This window comes from Rhyacophila brunnea, unplaced genomic scaffold (genome assembly GCF_057557595.1).
Source record: "Rhyacophila brunnea isolate RB1 unplaced genomic scaffold, BYU_Rbru_1.0 scaffold_16, whole genome shotgun sequence".
NCBI lineage: Eukaryota > Metazoa > Arthropoda > Insecta > Trichoptera > Rhyacophilidae > Rhyacophila > Rhyacophila brunnea.
Genome location: NW_028232816.1, coordinates 29,126,024 through 29,150,932, shown reverse-complemented (window position 1 = coordinate 29,150,932; position 24,909 = coordinate 29,126,024). Strand labels below are relative to the sequence as shown.

The following is a 24,909-nucleotide window of genomic DNA, read 5'->3' as shown; positions in this document are numbered from 1 at the left end:
CTTTTCATACAAAACAGAATTAACTGAAAATGAATTCAATTCTACTAAAAGATGGCTAAAAGTATTAAAAGAATGCATTGGCTTCGTGTTCTAATATATTCTAAAAGTTTCAAATATCTAGTTAGTCGGGAAGTTATCGATCGCAAGATTTGTACCGGATAAACAACCACCGGACAAATAAGAATACGACCTAATAAAAACGTTGTAAAATACAAATGTCTATAAAATATAAAGAAATAAAAATATATAAGTACTTATACGTAATTTTAGTTGAATTTCGAATATTTCTGACGTAAATTGCGGGAAATAAAAAACGTAAAACCGGTAATTAAGATGTACTAAATTGTAATGGGTTTACAGAAACCGAAATTCCGGGCACGAAAAATTAGTGTTCTACTTTGGGGGCATCTAGCGTTAAAATACGTAGTTTGCAATTTAATAAAACTTATTGATAAATTGCATTTCAAAGTACAATATATAATCATCATCAGCTTGAATCTATTCAATGCTGGATGAAGGCCCCTCCACGCGGAAACCACTTCTCTCGGTCCTGTGCGTTGCGTTGCCACGTACTTACGCAGAATTTAATCATTTCATTGATCCAGCGGCCTCTTAGTCTACCTTGCGGACGTTCTGTACCTCTTGGGTACCACTGGGTGACTAGGTTTGTCCAACGATTGTCCCTTCTTCGAGCTGTGTCCAGCCCATTTCCAGTTGAGGCTCTTAGCGAACTCTATTACATCGCAAACCATTCTCTGTTTCCTTATCCACTCTTTTTGTCCTTTCGCGCTATGCCCAGCATGCACCACGCCATACCACGTTGGGCTACTATAAGGTTCTGGATCTCTATTTTATTTAGCATCCATGTTTCACACGCATATGTGATTATATACATTATTACACAATATATACCTAACATTAAATAAAACGTATTTTCCAACAAGACTGTCTTCTTAGGATTACAATATATTTTGATTATATGGTTATTATGTTTATAATTAAATGTAGTCTTTAATTAACTATTTTTTATTCAACGAATCACAAGATTTAAGAATGTAACATTCTAATTATTGAACATACATAATTTTGAAAACACTTCTGAGAAAATACATTGTAACCAAAAGAAAAAATCTTTTTTCAAAAAAGTAAATCGAATCTGCATCTTGCGGGTTTCGCGCCCATGCATATAGGCGTCATACTTAATTGCGAGAAAATTTAACTAATGGCTCTTCATTCTCTCTGAAGCGCTTTCCAAATTCAAACTCAATTTGATTTTTTCTATTAGTTATATTATAATATAACGGTAGACACCCACGATGGCCGCGCGGCTTAAGCGTTGGACTATCACTCCGTGGGTCCCAGATTCGAATCCTGGGTCTGGAAAGTACACATATTGTTTTTCAATTTGTGTGTGAGTCAGGGTATGGACTCAATAGGTTGAACAAGTGGGTGACAGCCATTTCTCGTAAAAAACAAAATCTGTTAATACAAACCTCTACTCTGTGGAGGCCCATATGATCCTATCAGGATCGGACATGGTCGGAAACAAATATTTTCAAAATTATTTAAGTAATGCAGTCTAATAAGTGCTATCTAATCAAATGTACCAGAAAGATTTTTGAATAATTAATATATTTAATATTCAATTAGTGTATTCGATTTTTCCAAAAAATATTAATATATTCGTATCATCTTTTCCGCAGTATACAAAATTATATCAATGGAAAGAGATACAGAAGATTATATCAGGAAAGAGCTTGATTTATTCTTTAGCTCAAAACCGAGAGAATTTAATCGATAAGGAATTGAAAATTTACGGACAAGATGAGAAGAAATCTTGAATCATAATGGAAAATATATTTAATTAATTATATTTTTTTTTCTATAATTTTAAATATTCTTAAAATAACGTGTTGTTTATGAACTAATATTTAGTTATAGACTTAGAGAAGTGAGCGTTCAATGTATAAAAACTGATTTAAACAGCAAAACTCTGAAATAGTATGGAAGAAGGAATATTATGATTAATGATATAATGTTGGAGTTGACGTACCGCCTGAAAAGGGCGGAAGCTATTTCAGTATAGAAAGTAAATGGATAGATTTACCAAAATATTAATAGGAAAATATAAAAATAGATAAAAATGACGCAGGATTTTAATATAATAAATAGCCTTATCGGATATTTTGTTGGTAAATTGTCAGGTAAGTGTGTGGTTTTACAAGATCGCAGGGCCAATTCCTATTTCAAATAAATAATTATAAAATATACATAATTTTGAAAACACTTCTGAGAAAATATATTATAACCAACAGAAAAATCTTTTGAAAAAAGTAAGACACAGAAGGAATCGAACCTGCATCTCTCGGGTGTCGCGCCCACGCACAAAGATTTTTTTTATATTGCTTATAATATATTTTCTCAGAAGTGTTTTCAAAATTACGTAGGTACGTATGTTCAATAATTAGAATGTTAAATTCTTAAATCTTGTGAATTAATAAAAAAAATAGTTAATTAAAAATTATTAGCAAGTAAGTTACATCAAAAAAATTTCGAGTGATCCGTGACGTCGGTTAGTAATTAAAGTAATACCTACTTTGATTTAAAACACAAAAGCCGATCGCCAATAGTAGCTCAATTTGGAAAGCGCTTCAGTGAGTATTAAAAGCCATTAGTTAAAATTTGTCGCAATTAAGTATGACTCCTTTAGCGTAGTGGTATATGTGCGTGGGCGCGATACCCGAGAGATGCAGGTTCGATTCCTGCGGGGTGGGGTCTTACTTTTTTCAAAAAGATTTTTTCTATTGGTTATAATATGTTTTCTCAGAAGTGTTACATTCTTAAATCTTGTTAATAATTCGTTGAAAAAAAAATAGAATCATAAGATATTCCAATTAAAGTGTATTTTTTCTATTCATAGCATAATATTGATTTTATTGGGTTTCTCTATACTAGAAAGGACTAGAATATTATATCAAATTTTGGGTACCGTAGGCAACGTTTTTGTAATCTCCACAAAATCTACTCTTGTTCTCTTCCAGATCTACTGACCTGTACTGGACGTCACTAGCAGTAAAAAAGCAGTAATGATAATTAAGTAGCTTATACTTTTGAAAAAAAATCTTACACTTCAGATTAGCTGTAAACTGTAACCGTTTACACGTGCATGGATTTACTGCTAACAGTACGTGTTATCGCATAAACACGTATTATCGTGCAATTTGCAAGATTGCATGCATGGATAAAAAAGTTCAGAAGCTTCAGAGTTTTCGAACGTCTTGTGCGATATCTGTGACAGCGCAGCAGAACAATAGTGGCGGACCTGCTGGAAAAATACGCGCAGCGCATTTTGACGTTTACTAATTTTCACAACCTATCAAATAGCACCATACAATCACAACAACGCGTCTCGCTTACGCTTGAAGAATGAGATTGGAGAGACAGTCAGCACTTTTGCGTGTAAACATTTATTATCGCGATAGTTTAATTTACACACTATTGGTGCCAGTAAATCCATGCACGTGTACAGGCACTATTTGTGTGCAACGAAATTCTTTTACTGCGAACGAATTGCATAGGGTAAATCTAAATATTTTTACCGTCATTATTTCCGACTGCTTTTACATGATGCTTATTGCATAGTTTTCTCTCGCTCTGACTATGTCATATTTTTTGTCAAAACTATCAAACTTCACGCTTAAGTGGTATGTTTATTAGCAGACATATTTTAAACGATTTAAATAAACAACACAACCGTGCATGGTAGGTGGCGATATTTTTTACTGACCAATCAATTCGTCAATAATTGTTATCGGTTCATCCACTGCTGCTATACAATTTCCTCTCCCAAGTAAAACTCTTTGTTTCGATTACCAAATTATAAATTAAGCGAATTTTCCTGGAGCACCTGACACTGCTCACGGAACTCAGTTGGGAATCACCGATTACACCGTGAAAAGACTTCTTGCATTGATCTAGTAAGAAAGATAGGTATAGTGACAGAATATGTTATCAATGTAATGTATTATTTATTAAATTTTAACAGCACGGTGCTGTTAAAACATTCGCTGGTACAACCATACGTTGCTCTCCCTCATAATTATGACAGGACAATATAGCAATATTGTAGTATAATAATTAATCATACCTGGTTTCCAAAAGCATGACGTCAGCAACGTAATCAGAACATCATTTACAGGCACAAAGGAAAATTTTTGACACACAAAAACTTGTTAAAAACGTCACTTATAAACTTTCACAAAGGAAATTTTTTTTAAATATTATTATCAAAGCTATTAGCTCTCTAAGTAACACTCAGAATTATTTATCACGCTTACTTTCTTTTGTTTATTGGGTGGATAGTATAAAAACAACTGTCAAAATCTTTATCAATGAATAGTAATTTGTAATCAATTAAATAACGAGTGACCTAAAATCATTAAAACAAGTTGTCCAATTTATTTGTATAAATCAAGCATTTATTTGATATGTGTTTTTGTTTTTTTAGGCCTATATGTGAACCTAATGACTACTTAATGAAACATTTTTACTTTCTACCTAATAAAACGTATTTATTTTCAAATTTATGTAATTTATAATTACAACTAAGGTAAAAAAATACTTAATTAGCAAGAAGGTTGGCTAATTACAAAACAATTAAGGGCGTAAGACGGTAGACCACCAGTCGCAGTGAAAGATTTATTTGCTTTATGGTTGTCCCAGGGTCGAATCATGGGTCTGGCAAATACATACGTAATATATTGTTTTTCAATTTACGTTTAGAGTCAGAATATGGACCTAATAGGTTAACATCCATTTATCGTAAAAACAAAAATCTGTTAATACAATCCTCCACTTTCTTGCGGCCCATATGATCTTATGAGGATCGGATCGGACATGGTCAAAAACAAAAAAGATAGTTTCTTTTATTTTGTTAACTGTCAATTTATGGTGGAACTGCATTGTATTGTTGTTTTTATTTAATAAAACGCAATTTTTTATTGTACTAAGTGGAATAAGTACTATAAAAAAAATTGCGTTTTATTAAATAAAAACAACAAAAAAGATAGTGTTTATTAGGTTTTAAAATTCAATTAAACTCTGTCTAATCCAAGCCATAGTAGACAATAGTAAAAAAAATATTCGTTTATCTATAAATAATTAAACCACACATAATTTTAGATATTTTATATAGCGAAGGATACTTTTTATCGATTATGGCTTGGAGTAGGCAAAGTTTAATGAATTAAAAAAAATAACTAACAAACATCAATAATATTATGTACTTATTCTTAATTCAACGAAAACAAAATAAGTATGACTGAAAAGGTGTGCACTACTTTTGTCGGATCGTCCATAGCATGTCTAAACTATTATGATTTGGTTTAGGCAGGAATTTTAAAAATTAACCAGCACCATCTTCAAATCGTATCCTTTCAAAAACACGAATCTTTTCAAATAATTAAGCGTTAGATTGGTTGATAATTTATAATGTATAATTATATATAAAATACAAATCATATTTGTTTGTTCCTTCAAATTTTGTGTTATTTAGTGATATTTTTTGACTTTTACTGCGGACAGAAATATTTTTATGTTGACATTCCGGCATTAAACAGTTTGAGATTGAAAAATGTAATTGTTATTGTATTGTATAGGTGCATATCGATCAACGACGCGACCTCGTGCGAGTTTTTCAGCAAGTAATTTATAAACTAGATTATAATAATTTGGTATTCGCCATATAAAAACATTGTTTTTACGACACGTGCATCGCGCATGTGGCGAGCTTTATCGTAAAATAAATATTATTTTATACTATCTGAAGTACCCGGCTTCACCGATCGATGTAAATTCATCTTACTCAACAAAACAATAATAATGAATTACATTCTTCAATATTAAAATATGTCATACAACAATGTCACAATGAAAATAATTTTGACAGCTAAGTCAAACAAAAGAACATCGAATTAAATTAATTAAATCCAAAATATGCAAACTCTTTCTTGATCTGTCGTGGAAATTCAAACTTGGAATAACAAACGTTGTATTTTACAACGTTTTTATTAGCTCGTATTCTTGTTTGTCTGGTAGTTGTTTGTCCAGTACAAAAATTGCAATCGATTTTTAACTAACTTCCGACTAGCTAGACATTTGACACTTTTAGAATACATCAGAACGCGATGCCAATGCATTCTTTTAATACTTTTAGCCATCTTTAAGCAGAAATGAATTCATTTTCAGTTAATTCTGTTTTGTATGGAAAGTTATTTCAGAAAAATCCGTAAAAAGGAGAGGACTATTATTGGTTGCTAAAGGGGTGGTCTTAGCAACTAAATTATTAATATATACGTGCGTTACTATGAAAATCAAAATGAAATGTCAAAATGACATTTCAGTATTCTATATTTTGTTTTTTTTTTTTATTTACTTCATATCAATATAATATCAATTTGAGCATATTGAGCACAATAATTCAACAGAAAATTTAAAAACGTTGTATATAAAAAGTTCTTTTTATCTTGTAATATTTATATGTAGATGTCAGTTGGTGGCAAGTAGGAAAAGGCAATCAAACAAACATAATATTTTGAGTTATATATACCGACTCTCTCAAGCCAAAAGGGCGTGAGTAACATTTCGGCGATTTTTAGTTAAATATGAGGTTAGGTTTGCAAAAAAAAATATCTACAGACTGGCAAAATTAACGATTATGACTACAGAAAGCCAATAAGAATTAGCCTACCACTAACGTAACGTAACAAAATTAAAATGATGATAATAATAAACAAATAAAACATAACAGAAATACAAACAAAAACACGAATAAAATAATGAAAAAAAAAAAAAAAAAAACAAATTAAACTCCAATTACGCCGATAACGTCGCTTAATCTACAGACACAGCGCGGTCCGCACAAAATATGTATAATTATTTTTACCGCCAGAATTGAATTGAGAACACTCAAACCAAATATTAATGGATCGATCTACTTGGCACGAAAATAAGACACGGACTGGTCTTGTGAAAGACCCAACTGAGAGACGGCACGATCTCAACTAACAAAAACATACCTATGTCACACTAATAAAGTGATCTAATAATAACACATTGTCACACGGAGAAACACAAGTTCAAGATGCAATATCATATACTTAACACAATGTTGTGTTGATATAAATGACGTAGGTGCTGATAAGTGACAGTATTGGCATATATTTTTTGTTATTCTAGGCCCTAGGGAATCCAATCCCGGGATCCCGAACAATTTTCGACACCTGCCGAACCGATTATTTTAGTAAACATAATCCCGAAACCTTTGGGATTGATTTTTTTATCAATCACAATCAATTAGTATGTGTACAAAATTATGTTAGTGACGTGTATGTACCTGCACATGTCACAGGGGGAATCGCCGGATGCTCACGGATAATAAATAACCATTTTTAGTTGTCATACGCAATTGAAAGAACATCAGAAATATAATAAATTCGTTCATTTAACCAGCTAGACGCCACTGACGTTCTGGCACGCGAACGGCGTCTAACCGCCAGTGCCACGGACGTGCAGGCAGGCACTTTTTTCTACGTCGAATTTTATGAATGTTATTTTTTCTTAAATAAATAAAAAAGTTTTACTCTCACATTATTATCTATATTACAATATTATTTACTCTATTAAACTATTACAAACCAAACATTTACTGGGCGAAGTCGGCGAAGCGTTGAGCGGCGCGCGCAACTCACGTATAACCGTGTGTGAAAAAGTTCGTAGACAAAGTCTTTTTTTGGTTATACGTTTATACGTTTGAGTTGCGCGCGCCGCTCAACGCACTGCCGATCGCGCTTACCTAAGACGAGCCGTAAATTAAATGTCTTAAATAGTTTAAATTATACTGATATTTTGACCGATTTTATCAATGCTATTTGTATACTTAAATAAAAATAAAGAAAACATTATGTATCGAAAAAAACGCCAATCCCGGGATCGTCAAATTGTATTCCTGAAACCCCAGGATCAAAATTTTGGCTCGGGATTGGATTCCCTACTTACAGCTGTTCTGAACTGCGACACACATGAAAGACAGTACTTACACCAAATACGTTCATGAGTGTGTCAAACACCCCATCGACACGAGCTTACGATAATAAATGTAATGTTTGAAGACACTGTAAATGCGCAAATTCAAAAAGGAGTTCTTCAAGGGTCCATACTATCACCATTTTTTTTTTAAATATTTTATTCTGTACACATAATATATTTTACGGATGAATCAAAGTGTTGCGATGTTAACTGATATTTACTAACTAATCCGAAATTAATATGCATGTCCCTTTTAAGTCGTAGGTACTCACTCGTAGATACAGAGTAAATCCTTTAACATAAATAGTATTTAAGTCCAACGCGTTGATCGCGGGATGGATTTTAAATATAACGTACTATAGAGTCGTAAAAATGTAAGAAGCATATAGAGTCAGTTGTAATATAATTGAGATTATGAGGAATCATTAACCATTCCAATTTTTATTTAATTAACCAGCTTACACGAGAGTCGTTTTCAAATTAACCATGATAAAGTTATCTTGATCTCGTCGTATCACTGCCGCAGCAGTGAGAGAAAAAGAAGATATGAATCTCCGCGCTTTAAACTTAGGCGTAGATTCCTCTTCCTAGTCCACTGCGCAGTAAGCTCTTTGCATATTATAATAATCGCTTGACGCTGAGTACCCAAAAGATCAACCAAACGAGTGTCCTCTAGTCAAATACGTTTGTTCAAGTTGAGTGTGATGAATCACTGCCAGTCTTGATACTGGATATCACAAACTACTTGAAGTAGGACATGGTTGACCTACATCACAAGAAATATCATGTACATACAGTTCAATGATTGACATAATATATTATCTAGCTAGATTGGTTTATTCAACCGGTGTAGGTACTAATTTTACGTTTTGATATATCGAACTCTACGAAATTACTTGGGGCGACTTGCACTTTCTGTATACGGAGCGTTACGTCTTATTATTATTACGTCGATACTGATGTGACATGGGGTGTCGCAGATAATCTAGTATGTCGATTCAGTAAATATTACTCAATAATCTAGATTATTATTGATAAAGGTTTGTAATCAGTAATCACTAGGGCCCGGATTTATATGCTAGTGCATGTTTTGTTGGGGTGTATGCACAGCTACGAGATGCGCAGAAATCCGTTTTGAAAGACACAGAATCCAAATATAAAATTTTATTGTGTAAGTACTTATATAAATGCATATTTGAGACATTAGTGTATATTTCATAAATAAATGCATATTTTAGGGCTTTTGCATTTTTAATTTTGGTTTTTTTTTTTAATTATTTTATCGAAATTTTGCATAACTAGCAAATTTTAATTTTCCACGAACCGTGGATTTATCAAAAAGTCAACTCGGGCACCTTTATTTAAATTTTGCCCAATCACCTCTGTGGACGTTGAGAGGTCGTTTTCCGCATATAAACAAAATACTGACCGATTTGCGGAAAAATTTAATGTCTAAACACATTGAAAAAAATAATATTTGGTTAAACGTTTTTGTTTTTTTAAGTGGTGTTTAGTTTACATTGCATTTCTTATTTAATTATTTTTACTTGTCAACAAAATTTTTGAAAATTGTAATTGATTAACTTTATATTTATTATTTGTGTTTTTTTGTTATTGTATTATATCTATTGAATATTGGTTAAGATTATTAATTTGTTATTCGATTTTATACCAGTAATATTGAGTGAAGTGAGTATTTACTTTTTTTTTCTCATAAAAATGTCAATTTTTAATTGCATATTTCTTCGGTTTTAGTGCATATTTTAATGATTTTAAGTGCATACGTGCATGCATATAATCATGTTTTTTGTTGCATATAAATCCGCTCCCTAGACTAATCACTATATATCACCGCAGCGCACATGCATTTCTTGGCATCCGTATTAATTACGTTAATGAATGACTTATACCTTGGCACAATAGAAGCACATCGTTCACACAATAACAGATAATATACATCTAATAAAGCGGTGTTTATCAAACTTTCACGTCTCACGGCGCCTCTAAAACTTAAAGGTAGAGTAGTTGTTATTCGTTTAGTCAACTAGGCCCGTTATTATTTTATATTCAGAATGTTGCTATTGTATGTACGTGATGTTGTATGGGCAGTGTTGAAGCAAAACACGCGTTGGTATTTTATATCGTTTTTATAAAATCAAATGGATATGGGCTGGACACAGCTCGAAGAAGGGACAATCGTTGGACAAATTTAGTCATCCAGTGGTATCTAAGAGGTACAAAACGACCGCAAGGTAGACCTAGAGGCAGCTGGATCGATGAAATGATAAAGTTCTGGGAAAGTACGTGGCAAAGCAATGCACAGGACCGAGAGAAGTGGACTCAGCTTGGAGAGGCATTCACCTAGCAGTGGATAGATTCAGGCTGATGATGATGATATTTCACAAATACATTAGTAGTATTACACGGCAGATAGCATGAAGGTATATTAAACAATGTTTTTGAGTGTCAAGGTTTATCCTGATTCGTTTAACTCCATAATTTGGAAAAGGGCTGAATGCCCTTGTAACATGCCCTTGTAACACCTACATATATTGAAGGTCTCTAGACAACTGTCATTTCCGACTCGCCGTTGTCTCTGCTCTAAACATGTTGTGTGTATGTGTGTCAGTTGTAGAGTTTGGTAAAACCTCTATAAACTTACATAGCATTTTAAACGCTAAGATATTTTTAATTATTAAAAATAAATATGTGTACCTACCATTATAACCGCAGGCGAAAAAAAGTCGTCGCCTACAGGCAACGCATGACCTCCCTACCACACAAGACGTTACGACAGATAACGTCATCAAAATCAGATACATTCTTTCCATATTATTTACCTGAAATTATTAACGAAACAAGATGCTAAGGTGAAATTCGTTATGTTAAAAAACAGTTTTATATCATAAGAGGAAGCATTAAAAATCAAAAACTTGTGCAACAGGATCTATCTTTAGACTGTGTGGAACAGTTATATAAAATTTTCAAACATCTTGCCGGCGCCAGCGCTTTCATAAGAAATGTCGGTACCTAAAGTAATTATAGTTAAAATTCAAAGGAATGACAAAGAAATCTATGAAAGCACAGGCATGTACTGTTACATTTAATCGCGGGCCCTTAAAAGCCACGAGCTTCAAAAGTTGCAACATGAAAAGCTCGTCCGCGACACACAAGTTACGAACAAAAGCTCTCAAGGGCAAGTAGCTGTCTGCAACATTTTCTCATGCGCTAACTAGATTTATTAACAGCATTTGCCAATCTGTACTCAACACGTCACAATATATCAAGTATAAGTGTGGCCTATATATACAATAATATATCAACGTGAAAAGTCTTGCCTTACTGAAAAGAAAACTAGAAAGTGACTTAGGCAATAAATAAATAAATAAATAAATAATAATCGGTGTAAGTTGAAGCCGAAATCTGAAAGCTTCGAAAACTGTTTTTTACATTTTTACTAAAGCTTTACATACTTAACCGTCTGTCAATCTCCCATGGTACACCATAATAATAAATTAAATATGATGCACCTTATAAATGCTGCAGTGGCGAAGGGTGGAGGTAGGCTGTTAAGATCTAACATTAATAGTGCACAATAAACCTTTGTCATTCAAACGAATTTGTTTTCATTGAGTTAAGATTACAATGTGTAATGTTTGTTAGTTTTTAAAATTCAATTAAACCCGTCAAATCAAAGCCATAATAGATAATAGTCAAAAAATATTCATTTATCTATAAATAATTAAACCATTAGTACATAATTTTAGATATTTTATATATAGAGGAATACTTTTTATCGATTATGGCTTGGTTAGGCAGAGCTTAATGAATTAAAAAAACTAACCAACACCATCTGTAGTATGTATTCTTAATTCAACGAAAATAAAATAAGTATGACTAAAAAGGTGTGCACTTATTTTGTCGAATCGCTCATAGCATACCTAAACTGGTTATGGTTATGGTTTGGTTTAGGCAGGGTTTAATTGAATTTTAAAAATAAACCAGCACCATCTTCAAATCGTATTATTGGTTCAATGAAAACAAATAAGTGTGACTGACAAGTTAAGTGTGCATTATTTATGTCGACTCTGAACAGTCTACAACTATAAGAAAACACTTCTGAGAAAAAAAGCCGTCGGAATTAAGTATGGTAGCTTTAGCATAGTGGTCTATGTGCGAGGGCGCGAAACCCGAGAGATGCAGGTTCGATTTCTGCGGGGTGGGGTGGGGTGTCTTATTTTTTTCAAAAAGATTTTTTCTTTTTTTTGTTTTCAAATGTTTATTATGTAAGTATGTTACAATAATTACTATGTTATGATCTTTGTACTTATGTAATTTCTGCAGCACACTAAGAGGACATTCGCGCTACACAGTTTAAAAAACACCGACTAAGAAAGACACTTCACTGAATCGAAAACCACGAATCGATTCGGACCGAATACTCGGCTCGCGGGGCGCAGGTCCTCTCCGCATGACAATTGAAACTCCGCAAATACCCGAGAGGATGACGACTCGGATACCTAATCGCGAAGAAATTATTTCTCTGAAGAGCGACAGGAAGTCACTCCTCTTCAGTCTGTGCCCCAAGTGAGATCGGGGCCTCGACCCCAAGGGCCTACGGGAAGTGATAAAAAATGCGTTGGGGGTCGAATAAGGTCACGAGTTGATACGGTGAAAGGTTAATTAATTTGGGTATCGAATTTAGTTGAGGTCGTTTTCGTGAATATTAATCTATTTTCCTGGCGACATATTATTAATGGTATATGAATTATTTATCGGTGTGCTGTATAGAAAGCCAAGAAATTAGTTTCATATTATGTGATATTTTGATACAGTGTGAAACTTGTTGGGCAGTTTATCTAGGTCAGACTTGCAGAAGTTTAATTACTTAGTATAAAGAGTGCATACTATGTAGAATGGTGTCAGAGTTACAGCTTAAGCAACAAGTTAAGCGGTTTTTGAATTTTCATGCGATAATTTCAACTTTCATGATATTTGCGCAGTAGAACGATAGTGGCGAACCCGCCGGGAAAAATACTAACTACACCGCGATGGGCATTTTGACGTTCAACAATTTTCACAACCTGTCAAACAGCACCACAAAATGACAGCAACGCGTGTCGCTTACGCTTGTAGAATTCATACAATATACCTACACCTTACTGTGACACGTTCATTTTTCAACTGTCAACACTCAAAAATGATAACTCTAGTCAGCATAATTTACTGTTGCTGCGCGGTGTAGTTAATATTTTTTTCCGGCAAGTTCGCTACTATCGTTCTACTACGCATGCGCAGATATCGCGCGAGTTGCAAGTATCGCGTGAAAATTCAGACGCCAAATTGAGCTTTTTTTGATTCATGCAAGCAGTCTTGTAACTTGCACGATAATACGTACTGCCAGAAGTAAATCCATACACGTGTAAACAGGCAATGAGATTAACTAGACAGTCAGCTGTTTTGCGTGTAAACAGTTATTGTCGAGATAGATTAACTTACACGCTATCGCTGGCGTTAAATCCTTGCACATGTACAACGGGTCTAGGACGATTTGGCGCCGGGACAACTGGACGCCGCGCAATTCGAAAATAAATAGACGTTAGGTACTTATACGTACTTTTAAAAAAATATTTAATACTATTATTTATATTTATATTATTATATTATGATTTAATAGTTGGTGAGAATTTAAATATGCACACGTAAATATTGATTTAATCGTGCATATGTTTAAGTTCCAACGAAAAAATAGTTTTTTTATTTTTATGTAAAGCCTTAGGCATAGTAATTCTCAATCCGCAATAAAAAACATTATGTTAAGAATACAATGAATTAAAACTACTAAGTAGTAGATAGAAACTGATTAAAATTCATCGCCTACGTTCTATTTACGTGTCTACGACAGTGCGGCGACCAATTGTCCTGGCGTCCAGTTGTCCCATTCCCTGTACAACAGGTGCTAGTATGCTATATAAGGCATAAGCCAATAACAATAAGCGTCGAGACGATCCAATTGGTATGTGAATAGTTGTGAGTTATAGTTATTTATTATTGTTGACATGAGTCTGCGAGCCATTGTTACTAATTTTGTAATTTTGCTGTAAAGTAAAAGCAATATTCTTGTAATAAAGTACCCACGCGAATCTATCGATTTTTCAATTGAATGGAAGATTTTCTCATTCATGTTAGTCGGGGGGGAGATTTGAATTTTGAATTGAAACGATAAAAGGTTTTCGGTAAAGCTATCAGCGGTTACACGAAGCTTTCGAGTAGCTTTTACTTATTCATAAAAGATTAATTTTATTTATAATACGTGAGCTTTCGTTAAGGCTTTGTTGCAATGATGTTGCTTTGTTGAGAGTATTTTGTACAACGGGAACATAATCGAGCAAACCGAACCTTATAAATGTCTCAATGGTATTATAATATTTACTGAATAATTAACAAAACTGTGATAACAAAGCTTACTGTAATGAAGGGAGTAATACAAACTTTTTTTACATGAAAATACGTGGTGGTAAATCTAGAACGTTTTATTAAGGGCGGACGTCCTCAGCGTGGGTCAAAATGGAGCTTTTTTTCTATTTTCAAAGCATGATCCTGGACATACCTTAAACGTTGTAGATAATCTATTTATATAATTTTGAAGCCTTATTATACGTTACGCATTTATAAATCCATCAGTATAATTTATATCGACATTATTATAGTGAAATATTTACGATAAAAAAATATATTGATAATCTCTGTGATCCCAAATTTGACAAGAATTAGGCATTTTATTATTCAAAAAATGGGCAAAATTAACACATTGGAAGATAATTCTAAAGACACTAATTATAAGCTATGTCTTTGACCATTCAAGTGTGATAAACATCCTACGAATAATGATTGCTTTATAATAATTACTGACCTAAGAATAAGGTAGTGTTTTTTTTTCGTTTAAAAAAAAATCGGTTAGGTACATGTTCAAACACGCGCGTTAACATCATTTTACTCCTTGCTTCAATTATAGTTTGTCAATATATAGCTACGGCCATATGTTGTAGCTTAACCACTGGGGAATGCCAAAAGAAATGGCGTATTTCAAAAAATAAATATAAAGGATAATAAGGCTTCAAAATTATATAAATAGATTATCTACAACGTTTAAGGTATGTCCAGGATCATGCTTTGAAAATAGAACAAAAGCTCCATTTTGACCTACAGTGAGCATGTCTCCCCTTAACGGTGGCTGAATTGTTAAATATGTACATACCTAACTATTTCTTTTATTCAACGAATAATTCACAAGATTTACCATTCTAATTATTGAACATACATAATTTTGAAAAACACTTTCTGAGAAAATATATTATAACCAATAGAAAAAATCTTTTTTGAAAAAAGTAAGCCACCCCGGCAGGGAATCGAACCCTGCATCTCCCGGGTTTACGCCCCAACCGCGCATTACCTCTATGCTACGCGGTGACATACTAATTGCGACAAATTTTAACTATTGGCCACTTTTAATACCCACTCATCAGCGCTCTTCTAAATCAAACTAATAATTTTAGAGATGAACGAATATTTTTTGACTATTATCTATTATAACATGTTTACACAGGGTTTAATTGAATTTTAAAAACTGACCAACATAGGTAATTACCGTTTTTACAAAATTTAAAAGATAACCAGAAAGTTGGGCTGTGTACCAGTGGCAAAGAGTGGAAGTAGGCTGTTAAGATTATCTAGTATGGCTTGGTCTTGGCGTACGCAGGGTTTAATTGACTTTTTTAAAAAATAGCTGACACTACCTGCAATTCGCATTCTTAGTTCAATGAAAACAAATACATATGACTGACAAAGTCTATTGTGCACTATTTATGTCGGATCATAATAGCCTACCTCTACCCTTCGCCATCGTAATAAGTTCATATCTTGACATTTTTGCAAAGTAAATATTTTTTATCTCAACTCGCTCCATGGGGTCAAGTCGATGTGCCTTGAGAATGTTTAGAACGAGAAGTAAAGTGTGATACGGCGAACTGCATACGTACAAGTTTCCGGACACGCCTCGTGTCACCTTGCCCACAGGCGCTTCTTAGACGATGCCAACACGATTTCATCATCGGAAATGCTACATTAACTAACACTGTATACACTGTTGAAACCGGAAGATTTAAAAATCGACAGTTCCGTTATTCGGACGGAGTTTCTCTGATTGATCAATTTGTAACCAGCCGACGAATCCTAAAAATACGAAGCCTTAATCAGGCTAATACGCTTTCGCCAAATCAGCAGCCATTTCGTTCAGATTTGCCAATTATAACATAAGTAAAAAATATAAATCATCGGGTAGAGGTTCGTAGAGGTTCGTTCAGTCGGGGTCGCGCCCCGTGGAACAGGTCAAAGTACGCTAGGGGTTGAATAGGAATGGGGCGCAGCGAGATGCGTGCTTAACCTCGTAACCCCAATGGGCCAAGTAAATCAGGAACAACAACGGCCCAAATACATCTATACAAGTAGTGTTTTGCTTCTGATGTGAGAAAGTCGAATCGGAACGAATTACTGTACCTATAACGTAGTCGGTTTACAAATTGAAGGCGTCCCCCGAAAAGGGGTCTATATCAAAAAACAAAATTGTTCAGGAGAGGAAAAAACGTTTTATTCAATCATGCGGACTTTTGGAGTATATCTGTTATAATAATTATGTTGATGAAAGCACTCTTTATCACTGACAATTTAAAAAAAAAATTTGGGTAATAAAATAAATCATTTAGACCCCTCTTCTACGGTAAGCATTTTAGTATTGCTAATATCTCAAAAACTGTGACAGATAAAATAATAAAACTTTCCAATAACGTGAGCAATGCTATATAGGTAGACCCGTTTTAGTCAATAAAATCACTTTTTGACATGATGTATTATATATACCTACTCCTTTTCGGGGGACGCCTTCAATTATAGTTTAATATAATATTGAACATACATAATTTTGAAAACACTTCTGAGAAAATATCGTCTCTGTTCTGGCAGAACACACTAAGTGGAGAATACTAGTTTTGAGTAATTTGACTTTGAAGTTGTTAAAATGTTTGAAATGGTCTATCATGTGAGTTTATTAAGTAATCGTAATAAGGATGACTTTAAAATAAAGACTATTTATTAAGAAGGTTTCTAGACAGTTAAGTTTGAAATAAGGAACATTTTAGTACTTATAACTAACTCAATATGTCATTTTTTCGAATTAGTGTCTTCTGCCAGAACAGTGACGATATATTAAAAACAATAGAAAAAATCTTTTTGAAAAAAGTAAGCAGGAAACGAACCTGCATCTCTCGGGTATCGCGCCCACGCAAATAGTCCACTATGCTAAAGGAGTCATACTTAATTACGACAAATTTTAACTATTGGCTTTTTAAAACTCATTGAAGTACTTTCCAAATTGAGCACTATTGGCAATCGGCTTTTGTATTTTATCTTATTTTATTTTAACCAAACATCAAATTGGTATGAGAAAAAAATCAAAAATCGCAATGGGATTGCGCACGCTCAGCGGTTTTAACACGTATTGTATACGTCATAATTGATCCAGGAGCTATCTGTGTTACCTCAGATCGGCGGCGATTTTATTTTTGACGCAGATGACGCAATCGACTTGGCAAAATATTTTAAAAGGGGTCTCAAGACAGTTCAAACTAGTCATACAATTAATTTTTAAATTGTCTTATTATCTATTAAAAACTCTTTAAAAATGAAGGTATTTCTCCTAAATTGAGTACACAGTATTGCCGAAGCTATAACGAAATCCCTTGCAACCAATATTAAAGGGGCCCATAACAATTTACCACTTAGGTAAATATACCTACACGTACTTGTACAGTAAAAAAATTAACCACAAATATTACTGTGCGTCATCATCTTTGATAATAATTATTTTTTAATAACATGATAAGACCGTTTAAAAAAAAAATCGGTTAGGTTCATGTTCAAACACGCGCGTTAACATGATCTTACTCCCTAATTCAGTTTTGGTTTGTCAATTTATGGCTACGGCCGTATGTTGTAGCTTAACCACTGGGCAATGCCAAAAGAAATGGCGTATTTAAAAAAAAACACTACCTTATTCTTAGGTCAATAATTATTATAAAGCAATCATTATTCGTAGGATGTTTATCAGACTTGAATGGTCAAAGACATAGCTTATAATTAGTATCTTTAGAATTATCTTCAAATGTGTTAATCTTGCTCATTTTTTGAATAATAAAATGCGTAATTCTTGTCAAATTTGGGATCACAGAGATTATCAATATAATTTTTTATCGTAAATATTTCACTATAATAATATCGACATAAATTATGCTAATGGTTTTATAAATGCGTTTAAAAATTAATAAATGTAAAAAATCTTAACACCACTGCACATGCATGTACTGAAATATGACTATATTCTAAAACATTAGAGCGAGAGGTTTAAAAGAATACTATTTTATGTAATAAAAATACTTTATGCAGTCATCAAATGTTTAAAATAAATATAACGGATAATAAGGCTTCAAAATTATATACATAGATTATCTACAACGTTTAAGGAATGTCCAGGATCATGCTTTGAAAATGCAATAAAAGTTCCATTTTGACCTACGCTAAGCATGTCCCCCCTTAGAGAAGGGAAACACTGTTATTTTACTAGGTACGTCGAAAGTTGGAATTAATGTTATTTTAATTTAATTTTCTTGGGATCAAAATCAGTCATTGCCTCGGATATCCACGTCTCTAAGCCCACCACTGGATACGAAGAAGTTGCGTAAAAATACACTGTAAAGTAAATGAATGTATAGGTGGGTAGAATGAAAAAAAATGTGGCAGACTCACGTTGTAGGACTTCCTGCTATGCTCACCGACCCGTACGGGGCGTCGTCGGCGTCATAGAAGTCTTCTTCTTCTTCTGAACTTGAGTATGATGTATCAGGTACCACCAGGCTCATAGCAGGCCCTTTAATCAAACCATAAGAATACTATGAGAATGTAAACATTGTAACCAGGGAACTCAGAAATAATGGGAACTGAAATACACAACGGGTAAGGCAATAGTAGGTAACCGACCCGAGTAAGGAAGAACCCGGGTTAAACTTACACACGTGTTATGAATACGTTTTACGACGAATACTAAAAACTGCTCTCGGTTTATGCATTTACGCTCATTTAATGTTGGTGTATTACAACACACACTATTGCACGTGCATAATGCGTGCTTCATTTTCGTAGGACACTCACACATTCAAAATCCTGCTTCACCATGCGGCGTATTGAATATTGCCTATCGGTATTCTATTTATTATCTGTTCTGTGATTGTAACATATACCTAGCTAGTATGTACATAATGTTAAATAATAATATATTTATTTTTTTCCAGAAATTAAAGCCTGAAATGCGCATGTATCTTCTGCGCAGTTTCAACATAACTGAACAACAAAGTCGATGACACATTAATAACAACACAAATCAAAATATCGTTGATGTGATTCGCTAAAAGCAATGAAAAAAAAGTTATTAAGTTAAATTATACGTGGAAATTATATTTTATGGTGGTTTCTACAAATAATGGGGAACATTTTGCAAAGCATGAAAAAGATTTATTGGAAGGTTTCAAAAGACAAAAAAAGCACATTGGCGCGACTTCAGGTGGATATGGGTTCAAGTACTGATGGTTCAATATAAAAAATGTTACATTCTCAAATATTGAGAATTATTCGGTGAATAAATATAAATATTATTGGTATATGGTAAATTAAATGCAATTTGGACAGTCCACATCGTATAAATTTGTGTGCTTATTAAAAATTATCATAAGAACACAACATTCCACGAGACCACACGTGGCTACCTCCGATGAAACAGTATACAATTACTTGTTTCTAAGTACATTTGCGAATATTTTCCTTCCGCGGGGGAATACAAAAAAAAACATCGTAAAACATTTTTTTATATATGTTTGAGTTTGCGCTAATATTGTAAAAAAACTCCCATCAAACATTTCCATCATATACCTTCCCAATCATTTATGTCTCCCAGGCACAGTACCAATAATTAATTCAGTTACAATTCAACCGCAACCGCGCAGTAACGTCCCTAGCCAAAATGCCGCCTCTAGGCAGGGCCAAAATGTCCCCCCATTTTTTATACAGTATTTTTAAATCATCCTTTCATGACTCCAACATCTAAGAAATTTGTTGTATGGATACATTATTAACAAAATATAATTACCACTAATCTCCTACCATTTCTGCTTCAATAGAAAATATTGCGAGTCCACGGTTTCAGATACATACATTTAAAAATACACCTGACAACTTCCAAGACTCGCTAGTGACGAGCAAAAATTTTTGGATAAATTTTAAATTAGCTAAGTATGTACCTACCAATACTTAATTCAAATATAATTCGCAAATCTGCACGTGTCATTGCTGGTCATCAAGGAAGTGACGTCTAAGGACAACATAAGTAAACTAGACATCGCGAACCCGACAAAAAAATTAGTCCTATTAAATCTTTTATGACATTTAATAGGTACATTTTGTTTCCAACCAGTGAGCTGAATTTTTTAATGGAACGATATTTCCGTTATTTCTCTCCGATTCTCCTCGATTTGCCGCCCCCCAAGCGACGCTCAATCTGCCTACCCCCACGGGATGTCACTGCAACCGCGTCAACACCATCGTAATTAAATCATAAAATAATTAGCAGAAACAAGTACAGGGTGACTTATCGCAAGAGTGATAAACACAACAATAATCAAACCAAGCGTGCGAGTGGTTGATCAAGGGACCAGCCGGTCAACTATTCTCCACAAAACTCAAATTTCCTCAAAAACAGTCCACTCAAAATTATCGCTAGTTTGTTAACAGATTTTTATTATTATTTTTAAACCGTTTACATATTATGTAAGTACAGTGTTTATTTGTTTATGGATCTCCTTACCTTAATCTGGACTAGGTGCAAAATAGAGTAAATACAAACCTCTGCAGATAATTTCGCCGACCGCAGGCATATCGACCTTTGCGGTTAAACTTTGATAATATTATAACAGCAAAATAATATAATTCGAAGGCACTTAATCACTTTTGTCGGAAATTCAAAACTGATAACTTTAGATTAAACTAATTCAGGTATCCACTGACAAAACTATAGGCAATACTCATTTATTAGTTTATTACAATACATATATATATGTTACGCCGAATGTGCGAAATTGAATATTACATGAAATGGGCAAAATTTTGCCTAAATCATGAAAAATGCAAGCCCGTTGCCTTATTCATGAATTAGACAAAATATCTGGAGAGTGCGTGAATTCGGCAGTAATTTTTCTGCCTAGTTCATGTATTGGACAGATTAGATAGTAGCGCTACGGTGGTATTTTTTTGCAACTAAACTAAATGTATCAAATGCTCATGCATTGGTCAAAATGTACATATTTTATTTATGGTCAAAATAGATGATTGCGCTCCGGTGGTGTTTTTTGCAACTAATCAAACTAACCAAATATGTCAAATGTCATTGATTATAATATAAAAATATACCAGTCAATAACAACAATGACGTTCATATCCATTTACTACGCGCAAAAAAGTCTAGAAGTATAATATGATAACGGAAGAATTTTATTAAAAGGTATTTTCGCGATTTGATTCGTGCTTGGGTATCAATCGTGCAATGGTAGATTGTATGTCTGTGATAGTTTGTTGACACTTGTTAGCTAACCTCAAAATGGACATTCAGTTCGATAATTCAGAATTACAAAACCTAACCTAACCTAATAATAATAATATTATATTATGTCCAATTATAACTAATAAAATCATCCGTATTAAATTTACTTTTTCTACTGTCATGTTGACAGTTTAAGAATTACATACTCTGGCGAATTCACGTACTCGGCAGAAAATTTACCTTATTCATGAATAAGGCAACAGGCTTGAATATTACACGAATTAGCCAAAATTTAGCCCATTTCATGTAATAGTCAATTTCGCACATTCGGCGTAACATACCTTTATAACAAAAACGACCAACAAACTTTCATGAAAGTTACTTAATTGTAGATGAATACGAGAAATATTATATTATAAGGTAAATATAAATTTAAAACTGCGTTTTAGTCATAAATGGCAAGGGCTCCCTGTACGGATCAATAAAAGTACATACTATTATGCAACCGAAATCCTTTGACAGCCTCCCTCAACTATAATTATCTAGAAAGAAAAATTCTAATGGATTTAAGTTTTGTACTATTCCATTTAAGTCGTTTTATGCGACCCCGGTTTCGCCTTTCGGAATCTTCAGGCACCATGTGCACTCACCAAAAGGTAAATACACACTGACGACGAATATAATTAATTCTAACAATAATTGATTATTTTGATGCAAACATTGTAACTCCCAGTTTAAATGTTTAAAAAAACGACAGCAAACCATGTAACTCCTCTTCTGTAATTTCTATATTAATGAATATTCGGTAAAAATAACTGGATTTACTCATTTACTACTTTGAAATACTAATAGTGTTTTTTTTTCAAAATTCTCCTAAACCTGTATATTATGTTCTTCCTCATTAAAAGTTGATCAATCAATTTATGTGAGTTCAGATGACGATATTGCCAAACCAAATTAATAATAGTATGGTGTGTGTCAAACAGGGAACTCAGAAATAATGGGAACTGAAATTCCCAACGGATAAAGCGATAGCAGGTAACCGACTCAAGTAAGGATGAATCCGGGTTAAACTTACACATGTGTCTAGAATACGTTTAACGTCGAATACTAAAAACTGCTCTCGGTTTATGCATTTACGCTCCTTTAATGTTGGTGTATTACACACACTATTGCACGTGCATAATACGTGCTTCATTTTCGTAGGACACTCACACATTCAAAAGCCTGCTTCACCATGCGGCGTATTGAATATAGCCTATTGGTATTCTATTTATTATCTGTTCTGTGGTGTCAAAGTATACCCAAAGTAAAGAAAACCGGACTAAATAATTGAGCAGATTTCTCGTATCAACTTCGTCTACAAATTTAATTTTATTTCAAAGCTGATTTCGTATGTCAATAAATATTCAAATGATCTGTCGCACAGTGGCCAAGTCTGCTTCTTTGGGGGCAGGCAGAGCTAAAACCAATATGAAATTTGACATTAAAGTCATAATATACCTATTACGAGTTAGAAAGAAACTAGCCTGACCTAACTGTACAAAATAATATACACAATGTTAATGACATTGCAATCGATAAAAATATGTACGCAACATACGAAATCGATGAATCATAAGGAAGGCTTGTTTTAAATAAATAAATACATCTGGCATAAATCCGAAATCAAGTCGTCAGTCAATGAAAAAAGCAAATAGCCCACTTATTATTGCATAAGTTCACGATGGTCTATTTGTTCGGTATATTTTTCAAATTTACCACTAGACGACGTCAGCGTTTTTCATACGTTTTAAATCATAATATAGACGTCGTTAGTTTGCTCGCGCTGTCTTTGAATATGGGAAAATAAATTAATTTGTAAAAATAAAAAAAAATAATGGACCGAGGGTACCTACTTGATGGAATTTGAATTTAAACTCGAATTGAATTGAGTTTTGTAAACAATAGAAGTGTGTAAAAACTTTTTCAACTGCTTTTATTGTAGTGAATTGTTATATAAACAACAATTAATTGTATTTGTTTTCAATGTGTATTCGCCATTGGTGATGCCGAAAGGCGAAACCCGGGTCGCAAAAATTACTCAAATGTAATAATATTCATTTATAATTTAAATCAATTTGTATTATTTCTGGTACCGATTGCATGTTGTGTTTAATGAATGTGCATAATTAAGTCATTACTTAACTAGTCAACGTGAACGTTAAATAATCATTTAGTATTGAATATTCACCACTGCTGTGTTTAACAGACAACGTGAAAAAAAATAAAATTTGAAGAAGTACCTAGTAACGAAAAAGTTTCAAATAAAATTAATATAAAATTCACATTTAAATGGCCACAAAAATTATAAAGTTCTTATTTTTTTTATTTATTCAATTTCTAAACATTATTAGTAATGATCACTTTTCAAATGTGGTTAACACCAATAATCTAACGGACATAACCGATTTCGTTATCAGACGAACAAAACGAATTCACTGTATACATCATTTATTAATAACTGAATAATCCGAATGTCAATCTCACAGTATTATGGATTTATTTTATGTCACTTTTAAAAAATGAGGTCAAGTTCAATATTCCAACGGACTTGGCAGATTTTATTTCCACAATAACAGAAAAAAACATATTATCACCATTTACTTTCTTTATTTAGTGTGTATCACTCTCAGTGTTGTTATTAATTATTTTATTGTTTATTATTTGACGTCCAAATTGTATTTAGTAAAAAGAACATTTTCATTTATTATTTCAGTTGACAATGGATATAGGTGAGTTTGTTTTTAATACAAAACGATAATTTTAATATTGTCTACTGTTTATGTGTACAGTAAACACTGTGTAGTGTGGTCCCCGGCGCGTTTTGTCAGACTGAGCTCGGAGCGGTGCACGCCATAGTATGTTATGAAAAAAATCGTGCGGAAGGGTAATAAAAAGAAATGCTACTAAAATCGAATAAAGACGGGAGATGCGTCACTTTTGCAGGGACTGACTGGTGATTTGACCGCTTCCGTCGGACGCTCGTGGCGCCAGAGCTTGTACAATAAAACTTCGCGGTCCGAAATATAATAAACATATTAATTGAAATATCGTTACCTTACTTTGCAAAGGTTCTAACTGACATT

At 33.4% G+C, this 24,909-nt stretch overlaps 1 protein-coding gene across 1 annotated transcript in view; it reads right to left on the bottom strand.

The window, feature by feature from the left end:
- LOC147074614 (oxysterol-binding protein-related protein 9) overlaps positions 1–24,909 on the bottom strand; it is a 201,317-nt gene that overhangs the window by 81,465 nt on the left and 94,943 nt on the right. Inside the window, exon 7 of the mRNA XM_085943848.1 lies at positions 18,943–19,063. Coding sequence (XP_085799974.1) covers positions 18,943–19,063 — 121 coding nt within the window. The remainder of the gene's footprint in view (positions 1–18,942; positions 19,064–24,909) is intronic.